We start from the raw sequence: 21,205 nt of genomic DNA, 5'->3' as shown, positions 1-21,205 counted from the left end.
AACGTGTTGCGACTACCCCCTGGAGTGTACCAATAAATTTACCTTGTTTCTGAATGCACAGCTTGTTGTGTCTGCTTGCAGGAGGTAAGTCCACCACTGCCTCCTAAGCATTTTTAAACCTTTTAATTATTGCTTTTACTCTTTTGCCACCTCTGTCCTCGTTTACGTTATAAAAATAAAATATTAAAAGACTGAACCAAGAAACGGGAATCTCTTTGTAGCTGCCACAGTATTGGAATAGACCTGGAACTGAAGTGATGATGTGCTCTCCACCAGGGTCCTTCAGAGATGGCAGTAAGAAATGAAGGACTTGTTCAGTTCTGTGGAGAGCACTGCATCATTTACCTGGGAGTAGCACCACTTAAATTGTAACATCATGGACAGCATCACATCATTCACTGCCGATTACAGCACCATCTGAGAGCATTACTGAGGTGTAGAGCAACATTTCAGTACCATGGACAGTAAATCAGTATTACGACATAATTTCAGCACTATGGACAATATCCCAGTATTTACTCTATTATAGCACAAATTCAACACCATGGACAGTATCCCAGTACTTACAGCATTATAGCATAATTTCAGCATCATGGACAGTGTCCCAGTACTTACTGTATTATAGCATAATTCCAGCACCATAGACAGTAGCCCAGTACTTACTGTATTATAGCATAATTTCAGCACCATAGACAGTATCCCAGTATTTACTGTATTATAGTATAATTCCAGCACCATGGACAGTATCCCAGTATTTACTGTATTATAGTTTAATTCCAGCACCATGGGCAGTATCCCAGTATTTACTGTATTATAGTATAATTCCAGCACCATGGACAGTATCCCAGTACTTACTGTATTGTAGTAGAATTCCAGCACCATGGACAGTATCCCAGTACTTTCTGTATTATAGCATAACTTCAGCATCATGGACAGTATCCCAGTACTTACTGTATTATAGCATAATTTCAGCACTATGGACAGTATCCCAGTACTTACTGTATTATAGTATAATTCCAGCACCATGGACAGTATCCCAGTATTAACTGTATTATAGCATAATTTCAGCAATATGGACAGTATCCCAGTATTTACTGTATTATAGTATAATTCCAGCACCATGGACAGTATCCCAGTATTAACTGTATTATAGTATAATTCCAGCACCATGGACAGTATCCCAGTATTAACTGTATTATAGCATAATTTCAGCAATATGGACAGTATCCCAGTATTTACTGTATTATAGTATAATTTCAGCACTATGGGCAGTATTCCAGTATTTACTGTATTATAGTATAATTCCAGCACCATGGACAGTATCCCAGTATTTACTGTATTATAGTATAATTCCAGCACCATGGACAGTATCCCAGTATTTACTGTATTATAGTATAATTCCAGCACTATGGACAGTATCCCAGTATTTACTGTATTATACCACAATTCCAGCACTATGGACAGTATCCCAGTAGTAACTGTCTTATAGCATAATTTCAGTACCATGGACAGTATCCCAGTATTTACTGTATTATAGTATAATTTCAGCACTATGGGCAGTATTCCAGTATTTATTCTATTATAGCATAATTTCAGCACCATGGACAGTATCCTGATACTTACTGTATTATAGCATAATTTCAGCAACATGGACAGTATCCCAGTACTTACTGTATTATAGTATAATTCCAGCACCATGGACAGTATCCCAATATTTACTGTCTTATAGTATAATTCCAGCACCATGGACAGTATCCCAGTACTTACTGTATTATAGCATAATTTCAGTGCCATGGACAGTAATCCAGTATTTACTGTACTATAGATTAAACTCGGCTGAAGCAGCTACTATAGACTACCTAGAGCTAGAATCTAGTGTGTGTACAGCGGTCCTGCTATGTTGGCGAGAGACCTAGCATGCCGGATTATCTTGCCTGAACACAGCCCAACACCATTGTTCCCTCTTGCGCTCCACTTCCTCCATCATGCACCTTACTTGTCGCCGTTCTCCCTAGTGACAGAACACGTCACTAGCCTGCAGGCTAAGGACATGTCTGTACAGCCTCGGTCCCCGTCCTCACCAGGCGACAGTTGTCAGTAGTGTGTATGAGGCTTTAGAAAACCTGGTGGTAAAACATGCTCTAGGGTAGCAATTTAGAAAGTATTACATGCAGAGAAGCAGCACTACAGCTGAAATCTCGTATTTCTTAGATGGAGGTCAGTAATGTGAGCTTTTCTATTTCTCTAATGACACGTTTACTTTAAGAAGTGATGAAGGCATAGAGGCTCCCGAGTGGAAAGGGATGTTCTTACAATCAATCCACTTAAACAATGTTATGCTGTATCCTCTTTTTTATTGAAGCAGTTTATTAAAGGACAATTGCTTTGAAGTTCATTTCAAACATCCAGATGAGCAGATAAGTTTTCATGGTTTCATTTCTGTGCACAAGATTAACTCAGCTTCAATGAGGTGCTCTTCATATCTTCTTTCATAAATCAGCCACTTATCTTTGTAGGCCTCTGCATCACAGGTGGTTCCTTCAAACACTGCCATAAACAATGGTGATTGCGACCTTTCTTTTTCTTGTAGATTTTTACCATGCTCAGGACCTTCCTTCAGAGCTATATTTTAAAGGACACCCGAGGTGAAATTAAACTAATGAAATAAACAATTGTATCTATCCTCCTTCTCCTAAAAATGACTTTTTAAGATATTTCACAGTTTTATTTTATATTTAAATCTACTATTTAAGTATTTACTGTTATACTATTTTTGCTCAATGACATTCATTTCATGTAATTTCTTATCAGTGAGGGTCACACTGTAGTCTTACCCAGTCCTGACTCAGACAGAACTTCCACTTACAGTACATACCTGATGTTTAAGTCTTTCAGGCAGAGAAAGAAAAAAAAAGCGCACACCATAGTTATTTGTGTGCTTGGCACTGTACATACACATGTTTATCCCATCATGTTGCATGTCACCTCGGGTATCCTTTAAGCTTTGCAATAACAATGTTTACATGAAGAAAAAGTCTCTGTCAGCCTTAGCAGCCAGTCAGATTTGGAGATGTGATTGGCAATGTTGTCATTGTTTCCCTGAAAATAAGCCCTAGCATGATTTTTCAGGATTTTACAGGATGCTGGAAATATAAACCTGGCTCCAAAAATAAGCCCACGTTACACTCCTTAAAGGACCTCTGTCACGAAAATATTAAAATGTAAAATACATGTAAATACTGTATATACAAATAATAAGTACATTTCTTCCAGAGTAAAATGAGCCATAAATTACTTTTCTCCTGTGTTGCTGTCACTTACAGTAGGTAGTAGAAATCTGACATTACCAACAGATTTTGGGCTAGCCCATCTTCTCATGGGGGTTCTCAGGGTTTTCTTTATTTTTAAAAGCACTTAGTGTATGGTAATTGCTCCTTCCAACTGCCAAAGAAGTATACAGTGAGCAGGGAGGCTGGCCAGGATTAGTGTAACAGTCTCCGTGTCTCCGTGAACAGCCGGAGAGCCGCCGATCGCGGCTCGCCAGCAAAATGTAAACACGCGGGGAAGAAATCCCCGCTGTTTACATCATACGGCGCTGAGGTGCAGCAGCGCCATAAGGCAGATCGGCAATCCCCGGCCTCTGATTGGCCGGGGATCGCCGTCATTTGATAGGCTGAAGCCTATCCTACAATGCGCAGGACGGATATCCGTCCTGCGCAGCTCAGAGAGGGAGGGAGAGGGACGGAGCGCCGAAAACGCTGCGGAGGGGGGCTTTGAAGAGCCCCCCCGCAAAGCGCAGAGAGCTGGCGGCGATCAGACCCCCCCAGCAGGACATCCCCCTAGTGGGGGAAAAAGGGGGTAAGTCTGATCGCCCTGGCTAAAACCTGATCTGTGCTGCGGGCTGGAGAGCCTACGCAGCACAGATCAGACCGAAATCTACTGGTCGGCAAGTGGTTAAAAAAAAGTCTGTAAAAAGGTGTCTAAGGCAGCTTAAAGGGGACCTGAACTCTTGCACAGGACAGAAGGAAAGCATAGATAAATGCACCCTGGATGTATTTAGAGAGTTCAGCCTGCCTAACTCCCCCTCATCTGTGACTAACACAAGTTGTAATTTGCTCCCTCAGCTGTGGCAGAGAGCTCATTTGTGAACACGGGATGTTAAAAGTAGACAAACTGCAGATTTATTGCAGGATTTGTATCAGCTGTAACAAAGATGTTTTTTCTTTAAAAGGTAATTATGCTGTTGCTTATCTTTTAGAGCAGAGAGGAAGTTCTGAGTTGAGGTCCGCTTTAAGGTATACATGTAAAAATAGTAAAACCAATTGTCTTTAGAATGCGGCCGGGCAGATAGACCCTTCACCAAGGAAAGCAGACACCCCCAAATGAATCACATTCAAAAGACCCCATGAGACGCAAAACAATAAGGTTGGTTTCACACCAGAAACCAGTGATGCGGTGCGTCACGCCCGACGCATCATACTATCAAAAGCAGGCCTTCGGGGAACACCGGCCGCCTGCCAAGCACTTCCTGCTTCGGGTATGCAGAAGTGTATTGTCAAAATACACTTCCGCGCATGCGTGCTGCAATGTTGCGTCAGTGATTTTTAAGAATCTACGCATCGCCATAGACTAACAGGACTTCCAGGCCGCCGCAGATCGCTGCAGCGTTAACATATTTGACCCCTTGACCTGCGCCAGGGATGCAGCGAAAACATCACTACTGTTGCGTCGTGCCTTAACGTCCCAGTATGAAAGTCTCAGGGTCCTAAGGGTTGGCAAGCGCCAGGCTCGCAGTAGATATAGATTGTTGTACGTGGAGAATGGAAATAGTCACAAGAAAGTCATGATGGAATTTGGGGGTTTGGAGAATTATAATGTGATGACCTGAATATATTTAATTTGTTGATTTTTTTTTTCCTAAAGAATAAATGTAGAATGTTGTTCAGGGAAAAATAAGACACCCCATAGAAATAAGCTCTAATGCATCTTTTGGAGGAAACATTTATATAAGAACCCATCTTATTTTGGGGGAAACAAGGTACTTATGCAGATTACATAGTGCAGGTTGTGTAATTAGCATGATCCCCTCTACCTAGGTTCTGGGTCACCCTGCCTGAGCTACTTAAGTATTCCATTGTTCTGGTCCAAGCCCTATCCCATTGAGGCATATCAATCCCTGCCATACACTGAGGAGGGCCAACAGTCCGAAACAGGCTGTTGAGATTTTTCTGTACTGTGCTGCCCATGCGCAGCGCGGCCACGGCATTGCTGCAGGGGGCTGGTAGAAGCCCCAGATGAGATAAACTCGTTTTTTTATCTTTTAGTTTCGGTTTTACTTTAAAGAACAACTATAGTGAGAAGAACATAGAGGCTGCCATATTTATTTCCTTTTATACAATACCAGTTGCCTGGCTTCCCTGCTGATCTGTTTGGCTCCAGTAGTATCTGAATCACACCAGAAACAAGCGTGCAGCTAATCTTGTCAGATCTGACAATAATGTCAGAAACGCCTGATCTGCTGCATGCTTGTTCAGGGTCTATGGCTAAAAGTATTAGAGGCAGAGGATCAGCAGGGCTGCCAGGCAACTGGTATTGCTTAAAAGGAAATAAATATGGCAGCCTCCATATTACTTTCGCTTCAGCTATCCTTTAAAATACACAAAGACTCCCCTTACCCATGCTCTCACTATTCAGTTTCCGTGAGCGATTACACATTCCTTTTAAGATGTCACTTAAATGTATGTCTCTCGTTTCAGGTCAATGAGCAAGATGTCCCAACTGGAGAGACTTGACCTGGGCAATAATGATTTCAGTGAGCTGGTAAGTAGACAAATATATCCAGCATTCAATCGTGACACCATTAGAACTCTTCTATTGTCATTCTGCTGTAAAATACATTGCCAATGGACACTGTAAAAAAATCAACTCTGAAGCGCTGACAGATTTGAAATAGGGAACCGGTGATGACATCTGTAAACAAAATAGTGACATTTATTTCCAGATTTATTGTATTGAAGGGCTATTAATATTAAAAACAAAAAGATATCTTGTCTGACTTGACAAGCTTACAGATTTATTTAATAATAAAAAAAAAAAAAACAGTGCATTAATCATCTTACAAATTAGATTTCTTCTCTGATCTGACTAACACAAACGCTGTTATTAAATAAATCTGTTTCCTGGCTGTGAGAAAGGTCATGGCTCAGTTCGGGGGAGGCGGAGCCACACACAGGAAGTACAGAGATGTTGTTCTGTGGGATACAACATTACTCGTATAAGGCTTAAGGCTACTTACACACCAGGACGTTGCGTTTAGGGGACGTTATAGGTCACATAACGTGCCCCTAACGCATCGCCTGGTGGTGTTGGAGCAGGACGCTACTAAGAGCCGCGTTACAAGCAGCTCTTGGTGCGCCTGCTCTGTCGGAGGCGCTGCGGAGACCACGTGAGCAGAGCTCTCTGCATCACGTGGTCCCGCCAGCCAATCAGCGGCCGCTCCAAAGAGTAAACACTGCAAGTGCAGTGAATATAAAGTAGCCATGTGCCTGGCTACTTAGCGGCCTCTCCCCGCCTCCTCTCTGCCCCTAAAATTGAAAAAAAACACCCATACTGAGCATGTGCAAACAGTCTAACGCGGTATGCATGCAGTACGTTGTCTTGACGAGAAGCGTTACTGTGTAACGCAATGTGGGCACTGTGAACGGCCCATTGATTTTTCATTGCTGTGCGGTGGGGTGCGTTACAGGCTGCTCTAATGTGCGCCTGTAACGTCCCACTGTGAAAGCAGCCTTAATGTGAGAATTGGTCAACCCTTAAAGTGGACCTGAACTCTTGCACAGGACCCAAGGAAAACTCAGAGAAATGCACCCTGTGTGTTTTAGAGAGAAGAGCCCCCTCATCTTCAATTAATCAAAAGTGTAATTTCAGTTCTCAACTGTGTCAGCACAGGAATATGGCAGTCTCGGCAGATGCAGCTAATATGTAAACACAGGATTTTAACCCTTTATCTGCTTTCATGAAAGCAGGAAGTAGACACACTGCAGATTTATTGCAGGTGTTCTGTAAGCTGTAACAAAGAAAGGTTTTTCTTTAAAAGTTATTATGTTGTTACTTATCTTTTACAGCAGAGAGGAATTTCTGAGTTCAGGTTCACTTTAAGGCCTCTTTCACAGTAGGATGTTGCATTTTGATGCCACGTTAAAGTCGCAACGCAAATTACAATGCCCCCAAAAAGTCGCAATGCAACTTAATGCACCGTTACAGTTGCATACAGTAGAGCATACAGTTAATGAAAAGTATGCTTCCAAGTCATTACTGAGCATGTGCAAACAGTCCAACGCAGCTAATAATGTGTATAACGCACAGCATGCAGCAGTTTCACTTAACGTGCAGCGCTAGTCACCAACACAACGTCTGCACTGTGAATGGGGCATTGATTTTTCATTGCAGTGAGGTATTCTGTGTTAAATGTTGTTTTAACGTGCGACTTTAACGTCCCACTGTGACAGAGGCCTAAAGGAAAGCTTTTGCAAAGCGGTATTAGATGGAGAAATTAATAAGCGTAACAACCGCATACATTATTAGAGTACTATGAGGCTGCCAATCTTCTCATGGTGTTTCCCTGGCTGTTATATTGGTGTCTGGCTACACCGCTTATAAAATCATTGGGACCTGAACTTTCCTCTGACTTTCCAAATGCAATTACCGTATAATCCGGCGTATAAGACGACTCCCAACTTTTCTAGTTAAAATATACATTTTAGGATATACTCGGCCTATAAGACTACTCCCTTGACCGTTGGACATTTGTATACTGTACTGTATGTACTGGTGCTATACTGTATACACAGGTACAAATACTGGTGCTGTACTGTATGTGGTACCCAGCATACAACAACCAACGAATCGTGGCAAGCGATGTACCTTACCGGCGATTGGCTGGTTGTTGTATTCAAAGCCTGCTTGGATTGGTCAGCTATCCCTGTCTCCAAGACTATCAAAGCGGTAGCACAAACATTCCTCTTTCATGCGCTTGGCCCGCCCTTGTATAGTATTAACTCCTTCTCTGCCTCTCATATCTCGCACATGTGCACCTGCGCCGCTTCACTGCAGTCCTCAGGAGTGAGATTGAGAGGCAGAGAAGCAGGTATGGTAATAGGATACAAGGGTGGGTCAGACGGATGAAAGAGGGGTGTTTTTCTGGGCACAGCGCCACTCTCTCTCTCTTTTTTTTTATTCCCCGGGTGTCCCGGACGCCTGCAGCTTGCTCCGCCCTTCACTTACACCTTCCCAGTGAGGTGCCCCCTCATCTTGTCCAGGGATCCTGGTGAGTGGATTTTCTTCTACCATACTTGTGCAGCACCACCCTTGCTGCTTTCATACGGTCGCTGCATACGGTAGGGATGAGCTCCCCCCACCGTATGCGGCAAACGCAGATTCTCCAGTCCGGCTCGGAAGTTTCAGCACCCGCCCTATAAGATGACCTCCAACTTTTTTTGGAGAAGATTTTTCTGGGTTAATATACACCAGACTATACTGTACTTCTTTCTGGTGGTTGAATCAGGGCATTACTGCCCAAAGGCAAGCATCACAGCCAGGACACTAGCATTTTTTTTTTAAGTCAAGATAGCAGCCTCCATAGCTTTCTAATGACATGCACACTGTAACTAATTTCCAAAACGAATGTGTTTTGGGTGGGCATGTTCTGTGAGCATTTAAGTGGAGCTGAACTCTTGCACAGGACAGAAGCAACTTAGAGAAATGTACCCTCTATGTATTTAGCGAGTTTAGCCTAAGGGCCCTTTTCCACAAGCCGCGATTCATTTGAACAAGCAGATCACCCGCATTTTGCCGATCGCTAGCGCACTGTGAATTACATGTATATCACAGTGCACTTTTTCCATTAGTGCGTTTTGATTTTTTCCTAATCCCAATCGTAGTGCTGCACGGTTATTGTAGCAATCGCGTTTCGATCCCCATGGTTCACGTCACAACCGCGTTGAGTGGAAAAAGAACCTCCTGCAAGCGCAAATGCATTGGCAAATGCAAGTGGAGAAGGAGCCTAATTCCCTCTCATCTGTGAGTAAGCACAAGTTGTAATTTGATCCTTTAGCTGTGTCAGCTGACTGCCATGGCAGAGAGCTAATTTTTAAACACAGGATGCTAACAGTGTGCCTGCTTTCATGAAAGCAGGAAGTAGACAACCAGCAGATTTATTGCAGGATTTGTATCAGCTTGAACAAATAAATGTTTTTCTTTAAAGGTTATTATGCTGCTGCTTATCTTTTAAAGGACACCTGCAGTGAGAGGGATATGGAAGCTGCCATTTTTATTTCCTTTTAAGCAATACCAGTTGCCTGGCAATCCTGCTGCTCCTCTGCCTCTAATACTTTTAGCCATAGACCCTGAACAAGCATGCAGCAGATCAAGTGTTTCTAACGTTATTGTCAGATATGACAAGATTAGCTGCATGCTTGTTTCTGGTTTCATTTAGAAACTACTGCAGCCAAATAGATCAGCAGGGCTGCCAGGCAACTGTTATTGTTGAAAAGGAAATAAATATCCCTCTCACTTCGGTTGTCCTTTAAAGCTGAGAGGAAGTTCTGAGTTCAAGTTTGCTTTAACTTCAATGGCAGGAAGAAAATCATTTTGTTTTGGATACTATGAGAAGGAATTTGTATTCCTTGATGGACAATTTACCTTAAATGCCATTGCAATTATTCCACCAAACTGTAGCCACACACAGTATTTACAGTAGTAAACCCCATGTGATTGTCTGTTATACACATATACTGTATAGTCCATAAACAGTGAGGTTTTTTATTTCACGGGAAGAGTTGTGAATGTGGAATTATATTATGCTGCTATTATTGTGCTTAGTGGAGCCTGTTCCTTCAATATTCCGTGTTGTGTCCGCTCGCCATGTGCATCGAGCGAATAAACAGATCTGGTACATACTGCGGGGCAGGCAAGTGTGTGATGTATATATTAGATGGTGCTGTAATAACCGATGAAATAAGCAGTGCTTGTCATCTCTTTGCAGCCAGAGGGCCTGGAGCTAATTCAGAATCTGAAGGAGCTGTGGATCGACAATAACTCACTCCAGAAGCTGCCTGGGGTAATCATTTTTACACCGCGCTTTACGTTTCCATGTAACACAGATTCTCCACTCGGTATTTTGTTTAAAATCCGTGTCTTGGCACAGAAGGCAATATAAATACAAAATCCTTCGCTTGGTCAGCTCAGGACAAACCCCATCACTGTAAGCAGCTGACGCTGTCTAATCTTCTGCTGCATCTTCAATGGGCTTTGGATTAACTTTCTGACCTAATTTTCATAGTGGAAGTGAAATGGCTCTTGGTGGAACAGAAAGGTTCGCCATAATTAGAGGCTTTCTGAGTTCCATTATGGCCCTTTCTGCTCTGTATACAAGGAATCGGGTTTCTCCTGTAAACAAAGAGTTGAATACTAGAAAGCAGGTTCATTGCTAGTATTGTGTTCGGGGGTCAGGAGGGCAAGACTCAGATCAGAAGCAGCCAGATGTTCTGTGTCTGAGTACTAATGTCTGAAACTGCCCATGTTGTTGTTCTTGGTCTTATAACCACTGTGTTTAAATGAGAAGATAAAGCTGTAAAACACCTTTGAAGATGATGTACCGGGTAACCCAGAAATTATGGCTGGGAAGGCATAACACCTGCTGCTTTGATGTAAATGATATTCTGCAGAGGAAGATGTTGGAGACGAGATTACAAGATTACATTCCATACTCCGGGATTCACACTAGATTAGATTTGAGGAAAGCAAAAGCAGCTGCCTTAAAGAACTATATAGTTATCCTACTTGTCTTCTGCCCCAAAGTAATGTCATCTGTATGAAAATCACAATCCCACCCCCCAAATCAGTCAGCTGGTACTGGAAGCTGCACCATCTTGCATAATAATGTATTATCTAGTTCAGCCTGCAGAGGAGGATGTTGGAGAAGAAATGACCACATTACACTCTGCAATCTATGCTTAGGTATTAGGTTGGGAAGGTTAGGTTTAGGAGCCTACAGGAAGGTTTAGAGTTAGACATTATGTGGGGAGGAGGGGGCATTAAGGTTAGGCTCTTAGAGCCCCCCTGCTCTAAGGTTAAGGTTAGAATAAGTGTCGGGCAGTGTATAGTAAAATACCAGTAATTTCACGCGGCACCCAACTATTGCGGCAACACTGCCATACATATGCCAACAGATGCCCTGTCCATGTTTTCTGTGAACAGTGGTTGCAACTTGCAACAGAATGAATGATTATATAGAGATAGATAGATAGAGAGAGAGAGAGAGAAAGAGAGAGATAGATAGACAGATAGATAGATGGATAGATAGATAGATAGATAGATAGATAGATAGATAGATAGATAGATAGATAGATAGATAGATAGATAGCCTCAGTTGCATAGTGGGCGGCACCGACACCACCTATTCTAATGGGCTTCAGGCCTCTTGCACACTGCAAGTGATTCCGATTCAGATTCCGCTTTTTAATCAGTTTTTACATCCGATTCAGATTCCGATTTGCAGTGTGCAGGGAGCAAACTGCAAATCGGAATCTGAATCAGATGTAAAAACTGATTAAAAAGCGGAATCTGAATCTGAATCACTTGCAGTGTGCAAGAGGCCTCAAAGGCGCCCAAATATCCCTCAGTTACCGATATTAACATGGGTATATGCGTACAAACTTCCATGGCCCTTGATATTTATCATCTACAGCGGTGAAAGTGGCACAGTAATTGGTGGATTTGCAGCTGGGGTGGTAGTACGGGTTAGTCATCGTGGATGAGGCAGGTTAGGATAAGGTATTAGTGGGAAGTCGGTTAGGCATCATTGGGGGGATTGGTTAGGCATCAGTGGGGGGGGGGGGGGAGATTGGTTAGGGTTAAGCATCAGTGGGGGTGGGTGAGTTAGTGTTAGGCATCAGTGGGGGTGGGTGAGTTAGTGTTAGGCATCAGTGGGGGTGGGTGAGTTAGTGTTAGGCATCAGTTGAGGAAGGGCTCTGTGAGGGAATAGGATTTGGTTTAGCAGTAGTAAAATATTGGTAAAATATTCCACTAGTGGATAGATAGATAGATAGATAGATAGATAGATAGATAGATAGATAGATAGATAGATAGATAGACTGTTGCTAATGTACACTAAAGAAGTTGTCTGTCTGTAACAAGTCTATAGGAAAACTGAAGCAGCTCATCTATCTGGACATGTCCAAGAATCGCATTGAGGCCATAGAAATGGAAGTGTCTGGATGTGAGTCCCTGGAAGATCTCCTACTCTCCTCCAATCTATTGCAGCACTTGCCTGACTCCATAGGTAAGAAGAACTGGTTTGTATCTCTTTGTGACCTTCTCATAATCTCCTGTCCAGCCAGCATCTCATGCTCTGCAGGCTGGAGAGACAAGTCTAAAGCTGAACTCACCATTAGCCGTAATAGGCTTGAGCCATTGGGCTGCACAGATGCCATCAGCTATATTGTTTTGCAGCAGTAAGAAAAGAAGTGCTAAAATGAAAAAAAAAAGATTAATCATACACTTCTCTCTAAGGTCAGTGAATATAAAATTAAGAGTCTATGGAAGTGGAAGAGTCTCTGAGGGACCGGTGCATAAAGTGAATATATTCTTTGCTGGGTAGGGAAGGACTCTGGAATGACATGCTTCAAACTATTTATAAAGAATCAACTTTCCAATACAGCATGATAAATCCGAAGTGCGTCATCCTATAGTAGCTGCAACTGAAAGGGAAATTCCGAATCACTCCTATCAAAAGTACTGTCTGTAATTTTACTGTACAAAAAGGATAATCAGTTGTACACGTATGCAGACACGTGTGACGCAGCAGTGCTTATGTCAAGTCAAATCTACTTCTCTACTTCTTTTTCTTCAGTCCTACTCCATAGTTAAAGGGATCCAAGCATATTTTTTTCTGCAGTTTGTCCTGGTTTCTAATAGCTGTAGAAGCTGCCACCCCCACCTTATTTATCCAGGGGAAGGTGTGAAGGTAATCAAGTGTGACTTCTCTAAACTTATCAAAGCACAGTGTACTATTTCCCAACCCCTGTTGATGAAAGCTTTTGTTTGCTCATTGCTACTGCTAATGAATTACAGCAGTCCTTATCTGCCTGCTCTTTCTGTGAAGTAGCAGTAATAAAAGCCTCTAACAAACATTTTAATGTAAAAAGAAGAAGAAGAAGTCTGTGTTACCGGTATTCTCTGCTGAAACACAGGCTGCATTGAAAGCAGGAGACACCTCATGCACGTATACAGCAGGGAGGGAAAGAGCACATGCGCACTGGATGGGTGTCCCCGTATATTTCCTCCCTGCAGACAGATGTAATAGTAGGATACAAGCTGCCACTTCCCTCATTGGCCGCAGTGACCTGGCCACTTCGGTTATTGGCTGGGCAGATCCTGAAGGGCCAACTTCGGGATCTGGTTGGAACATACACCGCAGAACAAGTTATCATGTAAAACTTAAAGGTAAACCCTAGTATGCCCTCACTAAGTCAGAAAAGCTGATTATACCAAATTATACTTTAAAAAGTAATCCATTGTACATATCTGCAGAAATATGGGGAATTTCAGGGCACATATCAAGTAATTATCTGTACCTGTCAATCTATAAAGTACCCAAACTAGGATATATAAAATAAATAAAAAAATATATATACAGCAGTAGTTGTCTTGAGACAACATTACAATTTTAAGGTCTTTGGTCGCTGTCCATATTCCTTCCTTTATTCCATCATCACCCACATAAAGTAGGAAGCGAGGAGTGTGAAGGGGACACTAGTGAGTCTTTTCCTGTGAGCACATATCCATTGACCCCACCTACCTCCTCCCTTTACTGCTTAGAGATTAGCACTGATGCATTGAAGCTACAGTTCTGCTGAGTCTTATCTCCCTGACAGTTCTGAGTTAACTCCTTGCTCCAGCTTATTGTGGGTAAAAAAAATGCATTTAACTGAATCCCACATCCTTCCTGGTGTCTTCATAAAAGGGTCAAGCTAAGGAGGAGTGAAAATGGTTTCATGTTGATATATTTTATTTATCCTTGGCAGGGCAAAGGGAGACACATGTAGCTTTTGTAAACACACCTGGGATTATGTGGATTTGAATGCTGAATTACACACTGGGCAGAGAAGCACTGGGGATGGAGATGATGAGACTCTGCTGCAGTGCTAGCCCAGTGATCTGCAAATTTGGCTCTCCAGCTGTTAAGGAACTACAAGACCCACAATGCATTTGCCTTTATGAATCATGGCTGTGGCTGTCAGACTCCCGCAATGCATTGTGGGACTTTTAGCTCCTTAAAGGGACACTTAAGTCAAACAAAAAAAATGAGTTTTACTCACCTGGGGCTTCCAATAGCCCCCTGCAGCTGTCCGGTGCCCTCGCCGTCTCCCTCCGATCCTCCTGGCCCCGCCGGCAGCCACTTCCTGTTTCGGTGACAGGAGCTGACAGGCTGGGGACGCGAGTGATTCTTCGCGTTCCTGGCCACAATAGCGCCATCTATGCTGCTATAGCATATATCATATACCATATAGCCAGAGCCGGGACAAGGTCCTCCAGCACCCAAGGCTGAGACACCAAAGTGCGCCCCTCCATCCCCGCCTCCCCAGCCATCACACACTGATTGCTATTAGACTAAGGCCACATACACACATTAGACCATAGTCTTTGGAAAATGAAAGATCACAGACCAATCTTACCACCCTTCCTGTAGTATAAGAGCCATACTCTACACAGTCTTTTCTATGGAGCTGAACTCCACATCAGAAAAAAATCTTTGCAAGATGCTGAACACACAGATCCTGTACAGACACAAAAGATCAGTATCTGCAAAAGATCTGTTCCTGCCAGAAATCCATTCCTGCAAATTGCAATGATAGTCTATGAGATCTGCAGATCATCATACACACATGATTTAACTGACATTCATCTGCAGATCCGCAGATCTGAAAATCCATCCTGGTGGATCTGATCTGCAGATGAATGTCAGTTAAATCATGTGTGTATGATGATCTGCAGATCTCATAGACTATCATTGCAATTTGCAGGAATGGATTTTTGGCAGGAACAGATCTTTTGCAGATACTGATCTTTTGTGTCTGTACAGCATCTTTGTGTGCAGCATCTTGCAAAGATTTTTTTCTGATGTGGAGTTCAGCTCCATAGAAAAGACTGTGTAGAGTATGGCTCTTATACTACAGGAAGGGTGGTAAGATTGGTCTGTGATCTTTCATTTTCCAAAGACTATAGTCTGATGTGTGTATGAGCCTTAAGAGGCGCCACAGGGCCCACAACCTCCCCGACACCTTAATATCTAGTTATCTGGCTTGCAGTCACTGCCATGTATCCCCTTTTCTTATTTATTTCTGTTTCAAACACAATTAGGAATGACAGCTGAATGAATTCTGCGCCCCCTCCTACACTGCGCCCTGAGGCTGGAGCCTCTCCAGCCTATGCCTCGGCCCGGCCCTGCATATAGCACTATAGAGGGTGCTAATGTGTCCGGGAACGCGAAGAATCACTCCCGTCCCCAGCCTGTCAGCTCCTACCACCAAAACAGGAAGTGGCTGCCGGCGGGGCCAGGAGGATCGGAGGGAGACGGCGAGGGCACCGGAGAGCTGCAGGGGGCTATTGGAAACCCTAGGTGAGTAAAACTCATTTTTTTTGTTTGACTTAAGTGTTCCTTTAACAGCTGGAGAGCCAAGTTTGCAGATCACTGTGCTAGCCACAGTGTTAATCTCTTAGCAACAGAGGACGGAGGAGGGTGGAGTAGGTGATCTGCTCTGTGCTGGTGAATGAGAGCTGTCTGCTAGCTGCAAAACACCTACTCCCCTGGCAGCTACTGTGTTCCTATTGGACCCTTAGGAATGGCTGCATCAGGTATTACATTTGTGCAAGTAAAGGCATAGATTCCTATTTACTATTACTAACCATGATAAATTTGGGAGGATGAACTAGGATCAAGCTATCCAAGTTATTCTAGCCTGCTATACTGTTAATGTTGCATGAAGACCAAAACTGTCTTATCAGTTGCTGCATTTTACTACAGGCAACCTCTTGTGTTTTCCCAGGTCACCTGAAAAAGCTCACAACCCTGAAAATAGATGACAATCAACTTGTAGCACTACCAAATACAATTGGAAAGTGAGTACTCAGAACATCGAACTCTCCGTTATGTGACTGTTCTTATGTGTGTCCAGCGGAATGAGTGTAAATGATGCAAGTAGTACAACACTGTATGTAGGAAACATCTCTCCTGAAGTATGGTTACCACACAAGAACATACTTATAACACAATGCCAAAACAAAACCCAACAAGTAGTCTCTTTAAGGCTGGGAGCGCAATTGGCTTTTTAAAAAAAAAAAAAAATACTCACCTAAGGAGAAAGAAGGCTCTGGGTCCTTATGAGCCTTCTAGTTCCTCCTACGGTCCCTGCATTCCACCACTGGCTCCCCTGTTAGCAGTCTCTGACTGATCGGAGACTGCTCTCTGCCGTTGCTCGAGGCTTAGGAAGTCTTCGGGAGCCTACGCGCTCACAAAGACTCCATATTGCGCTGCCTCGCACATGTGCAGTACGGAGCCGCCTGTCTTCAGGAGCACTCGGGCTGCAAAGACTGCCAAAGCCTCTTGCAGCGGGATATTTGAGTCAGGGATCCAGCTCTGGAACACGGGGACCATGAGAGGAACGGGAATGCTCATTAGGACCCAGAGCCTTCCCTTTCCTTAGGGAAGTGTCTGTTTTGTTTTTTTTAAATTAGCGTCAAATTCACTTTAAAAGGTAATTAATACCGCAGCCTCCATATACTTCTCACTTCCATTGTCCTTTAAATTAGATAATTAGACAAAAATCAAACTGGCCTCTTCTGCTTAGTTGCTAACTTATCGCCTGTCCACAGTCACTAATCACAGCCATTAATTTAAAAAAGGAGTAAAGATATTCTCTCACTGTGTCATTGGGTCACATGATGTCATTTGAGCCAGTTGGGTCACATGATGTCTGAAATAACCAAACGAGAAAGCAGCAGCCAGAACTGGAACATTGCTGTGTATTGGCGCAGTGTTTTATTGCAAAAAGCCTTTAATAAACAAGCCAAATTTTCTTTTTGTTTTACGTTGTGATTTGCTGCAATACTAGCAAGGTGTAAATGCCCATCTATTTTCCATTTTGTAGAAAGGCCCCATAAATATAATTTTGAGTCCATTTTTAAGATTATATAGTGTCATTTCTTTGTATATTTAAAAAAGACTGACACGTACCACAAAATGGCTGCATTGTGCCTTCTTGGCAGGGACATTTTCTTATCTTAACACTGAATAAAGAAATCCATAACACTTCCAATCCACATAGACTCTTTCCTTGACCCATTTCCATTACTCTTTCATTTTGACTCCCTCCCGTGGTCACACATTCCTCAGTGTTTCCATTACATCTGCCAGAATCAACAATACACACAGAAAACGCTCTCTCTGTTGAGGGCAGCGAAAACATAGTTCCAAAATCCGCTGACCGATGGCTCAGGATAAAAGCGCGACACAAAAGGAGGCCAGATGCAGAAAACTAAAAGCACCTTGCGGATTTTGCAGCGTTTTTGTGTTCGGAAATGTTGGACAATAGATACTGACGCCTTTCGCAACGCGCTGTGCTGTCACGCTCGCCACCCCAGGGAACTCTGTCTGCCACCAAAACACGTCTGTTTATTCCATTCTCATCCCGCGCTGGAAATCCACAATATGTATTTTTGCCGTACAAAAACCCGCAGCGGATGTTTTTAAAGCTGTCAGTCTGGCGTAAATTGCTCCTTATTGTGTTTTTATGTAAAGTTGGGGAATTGAGTCATATTAAATTCATAAAGGAAATCAGGGCCGGGATATATATTCCGCACAGATCTTCCATTTCTATAGGCCGTTTATTTTTATGGCTGTTTATATGAGCTGATTATAATTAGGTGTCAGTGGTAGTGAGGACTGTGTGTTGATCTCGCTAGTTTATTGATTGAGATTATTTGGGATATTTCGATTATCATCTTTGAAAACGCGGTGTGCTTCTTTGATGGTAATGATGTTTATGCTAAACCTCAACTCCAGAAAAAGAATCATAATTTTGTGTTAAGGAGGAGCGGTAGGAAGCAAAAATAAGTTTTGCCTGAGACAAAACTGAAACTGAGAGTTGGGGCCAGTGCACACCAAAAACTTCTAGCAGATCCGTAAAACGCTAGAGGTTTTTGAAGCAAAGTTTCAAAGCATTCTAGGCATGTTTAGAGAGGCTTTCTAAACATGCCTAGCGTTTTCTGGAGCGTTTTTGTGTAGCAGATGACAAATATTGTTACAGTAAAGCAGTTAGGCCTGGGGCACACTGAGCGGATTTGGATGCGATCCGCCGGCCGCATCCACCTGCAAATCCGCTTGGCTAATGTATTTCAATGGGCTAGTGCACACGGCGGTTTGAGGTTTTTAGCAAACCGCAAGCGTGCCTCCTGCTGCACGTTTGCGGTTTGCTAAAAACCTCAAACCGCTAGTGTGCACCACACATTGAAATACAATAGCCAAGCGTTTTCACTGGCTGATGCGGCTAGCGGATCGCATACAAAATCCGCTCGGTGTGCACCCGGGTAAATATCGGCTCTCTGCTCCAAAAACCGCTAGTGCTTTGACGATCTGCTAGCGGTTTTGGTGTTCACTGGGGCTTACTGAACAGCTTCAGTAACAAAAACGCCTGGAAAACCGCTCTGATCTTCCATTTTTCAGAGCAGTTTTCCACTTTCCTATAATTTAACATTGAGGCAGAAATGCCTCAGAAATCTAAAAAATGCTGCAGCCCCCGAGTTTGCGTTTGGGGGAAAAATGAACCGCTCTGGTGTGCACCATCCCATGCAAGCGTTTTAGAAAACGCTCCAGAACTGCTCTGGTGTGCAGCAGTGGGGATGAACTCACCTAGGTTGCCGCCTTTTCCGCCAGTGCTCCACGCCCCTCTACATCCACCTGATACTTCCTTCTTCCACTTCTGATACTTACTCCTTCTGGCTGTGATGGAGGAAGTATAAAAAGGAGGTAGTGAGGCGTGGAGCGCTAGCACAAAAGGCAGCGACCAAGGTGAGATTACCCACACTGCCACAGCCTGCATTGACTAACGCTCAATTTCTGTTACGCCTTGGGCGAAATTCAATCCTACTCAGCCTTACTTTTTCTAGTCTGGAAAAAATATGGTGTTACGTGGTAATTGCAGAGTTGGCTTGCTGTAAAGGAGGGAACCCACTTGCAGGGCCGTTTTCCCTCCTGCAAGTCCAGGGTCTCCACTGGCTATTATGATCGATTTTCCATAAACATTTTGCCATAATCGTTCTGCAATTTTTCATTTGCAATAGTATATACTGTAATTGCAAACGTGTGCGTTGTGCGGTGAAAAAGTGGAAAGCTGTGCAATTTAAAAACATGAGGAAAATCGTTAGGCAAAACGCAAATGAATAGTCAAGTTGAGAGTTTCTCGAGTGAGGCAAATTACTTCAATAGCCTGTGGAATTGTGCCCGTTTTGCCGTCCGTGGAAAAACATGCACAATCTCAGTTAGTGTGTTCCCTGCCTAAGCCAGGGAGTGGCGCTCTGGACTCATAGCAGGTGGCACAGGTCCTTTTTTGGAAGGCTTATATAGTCATACATGTTTGTATTGTTTTTATTTTCCAGCCAATTCAATCAATGTTTGAAGCTTCTCTTGCCCCATCATATGCAAATCGATACACTTTTGATTGATTTCCAGCAGCTTATTGATCAAAAGCCACATCAGATTTGTTGGAAACTGTCCATGCAAGCAGGTGGTTAGGAGTGGTAGGGGATCAATGACATTGCAGTGCACTGTGTGATTCTATGCTTTGCTGTTCGACTAATGCTTGACAGATTTCGGCTTAAAGATTTTGAACCCACATTTATTATTGCAATAAATTCATTCTTCAATTACAACTGTTTTTCCAGCTTACCACAAAGTAGTTGACAACTTTTACTGTTTGTTTACCCTCCTCATGTCAGATCTGCAGTCACTGTTAAAACTATGCTTCATATTTCCTTGGTAGCTGAGGAAACGGGGCTGAAACAGCTTTGATTTTTTTTTTAAAGCTAAAAATACATTCAGGCCTCATTCACACCTAAAAATGAATACGCAAATGCAAGTGTTTTTTGTACGCTTTTTTTCCCACTTCCGGCGCTCCAATGGCATAAATTTTTTGAAAAAGCGCTTTTCTAAGCTCTTTGCCAGAGCGACTTTGACCCGGAAAAGAATAAATACAATGTATTTATTCTAAAAAACGCAAACGCAATTGCTGCATAAAGCGGTATTGTGAGCGTTTAGCGCTTTTCCTCTACCTTCCATTATAGCAAAAACGCCCCAAAAATGGTACAGGTACCGCTTTGCTGAACGCAAACAAGCGTTTTGTGGGCGATATTCAAAATCGCCTGCGCTTGAAAAAAGATCGAAAACACCCCTAGTGTGAACGAGCCCTAACTGTGTTCTTATTTGCTGTCATGAACTGTGTTCTTATAAAGTAAATAAACTGACTTCAGTTTATTTACTGTAGGAATGAACCACTATCCTATTGGTTTGTAATTGGAGAGAGATGGATCAGCTTGATATACAGTGGAGGAAATAATTATTTGACCCCTCACTGATTTTGTAAGTTTGTCCAATGACAAAGAAATGAAAAGTCTCAGAACAGTATCATTTCAATGGTAGGTTTATTTTAACAATGGCAGATAGCACATCAAAAGGAAAATCGAAAAAATAACCTTATATAAAAGATAGCAACTGATTTGCATTTCATTGAGTGAAATAAGTTTTTGAACCCTCTAACAATAAAAGACTTAATACTTAGTGGAAAAACCCTTGTTTACAAGCACAGAGGTCAAACGTTTCTTGCAATTGATGACCAAGTTTGCACACATTTTAGGAGGAATGTTGGTCCACTCCTCTTTGCAGATCATCTCTAAATCCCTAAGGTTTCGAGGCTGTCTCTGTGCAACTCTGAGCTTGAGCTCCCTCCATAGGTTTTCTATTGGATTAAGGTCCGGAGACTGACTAGGCCACTCCATGACCTTAATGTGCTTCTTCTTGAGCCACTCCTTTGTTGCCTTTGCTGTATGTTTTGGGTCATTGTCGTGCTGGAACACCCATCCACGACCCATTTTC

At 42.9% G+C, this 21,205-nt stretch overlaps 1 protein-coding gene across 17 annotated transcripts in view; it reads left to right on the top strand.

Moving 5' to 3' along the window:
- The window catches only part of LRRC7 (leucine rich repeat containing 7), a 503,433-nt gene that overhangs the window by 325,878 nt on the left and 156,350 nt on the right, over positions 1-21,205 (top strand). For 16 of the 17 annotated variants that reach the window (XR_011021947.1, XR_011021946.1, XM_068239239.1 and 13 more), the window contains 4 exons: positions 5,757-5,820; positions 10,043-10,117; positions 12,196-12,340; positions 16,107-16,179. Coding sequence is in view for 15 of the 17 variants with exons in the window: in XM_068239239.1 (XP_068095340.1) it covers positions 5,757-5,820; positions 10,043-10,117; positions 12,196-12,340; positions 16,107-16,179 (357 nt within the window). In the remaining 2 variants the exon portion in view is untranslated. Of the gene's footprint in view, positions 1-5,756; positions 5,821-10,042; positions 10,118-12,195; positions 12,341-16,106; positions 16,180-21,205 lie in introns of those variants that run through there. The other variant, XM_068239251.1, reaches the window with a different exon arrangement.

Source organism: Hyperolius riggenbachi, chromosome 6, assembly GCF_040937935.1.
Source record: "Hyperolius riggenbachi isolate aHypRig1 chromosome 6, aHypRig1.pri, whole genome shotgun sequence".
Taxonomy (NCBI): Eukaryota; Metazoa; Chordata; class Amphibia; order Anura; family Hyperoliidae; genus Hyperolius; species Hyperolius riggenbachi.
Note: the sequence above shows the minus strand (reverse complement) of the source record. Positions and strands in the feature narration are given on the sequence as shown.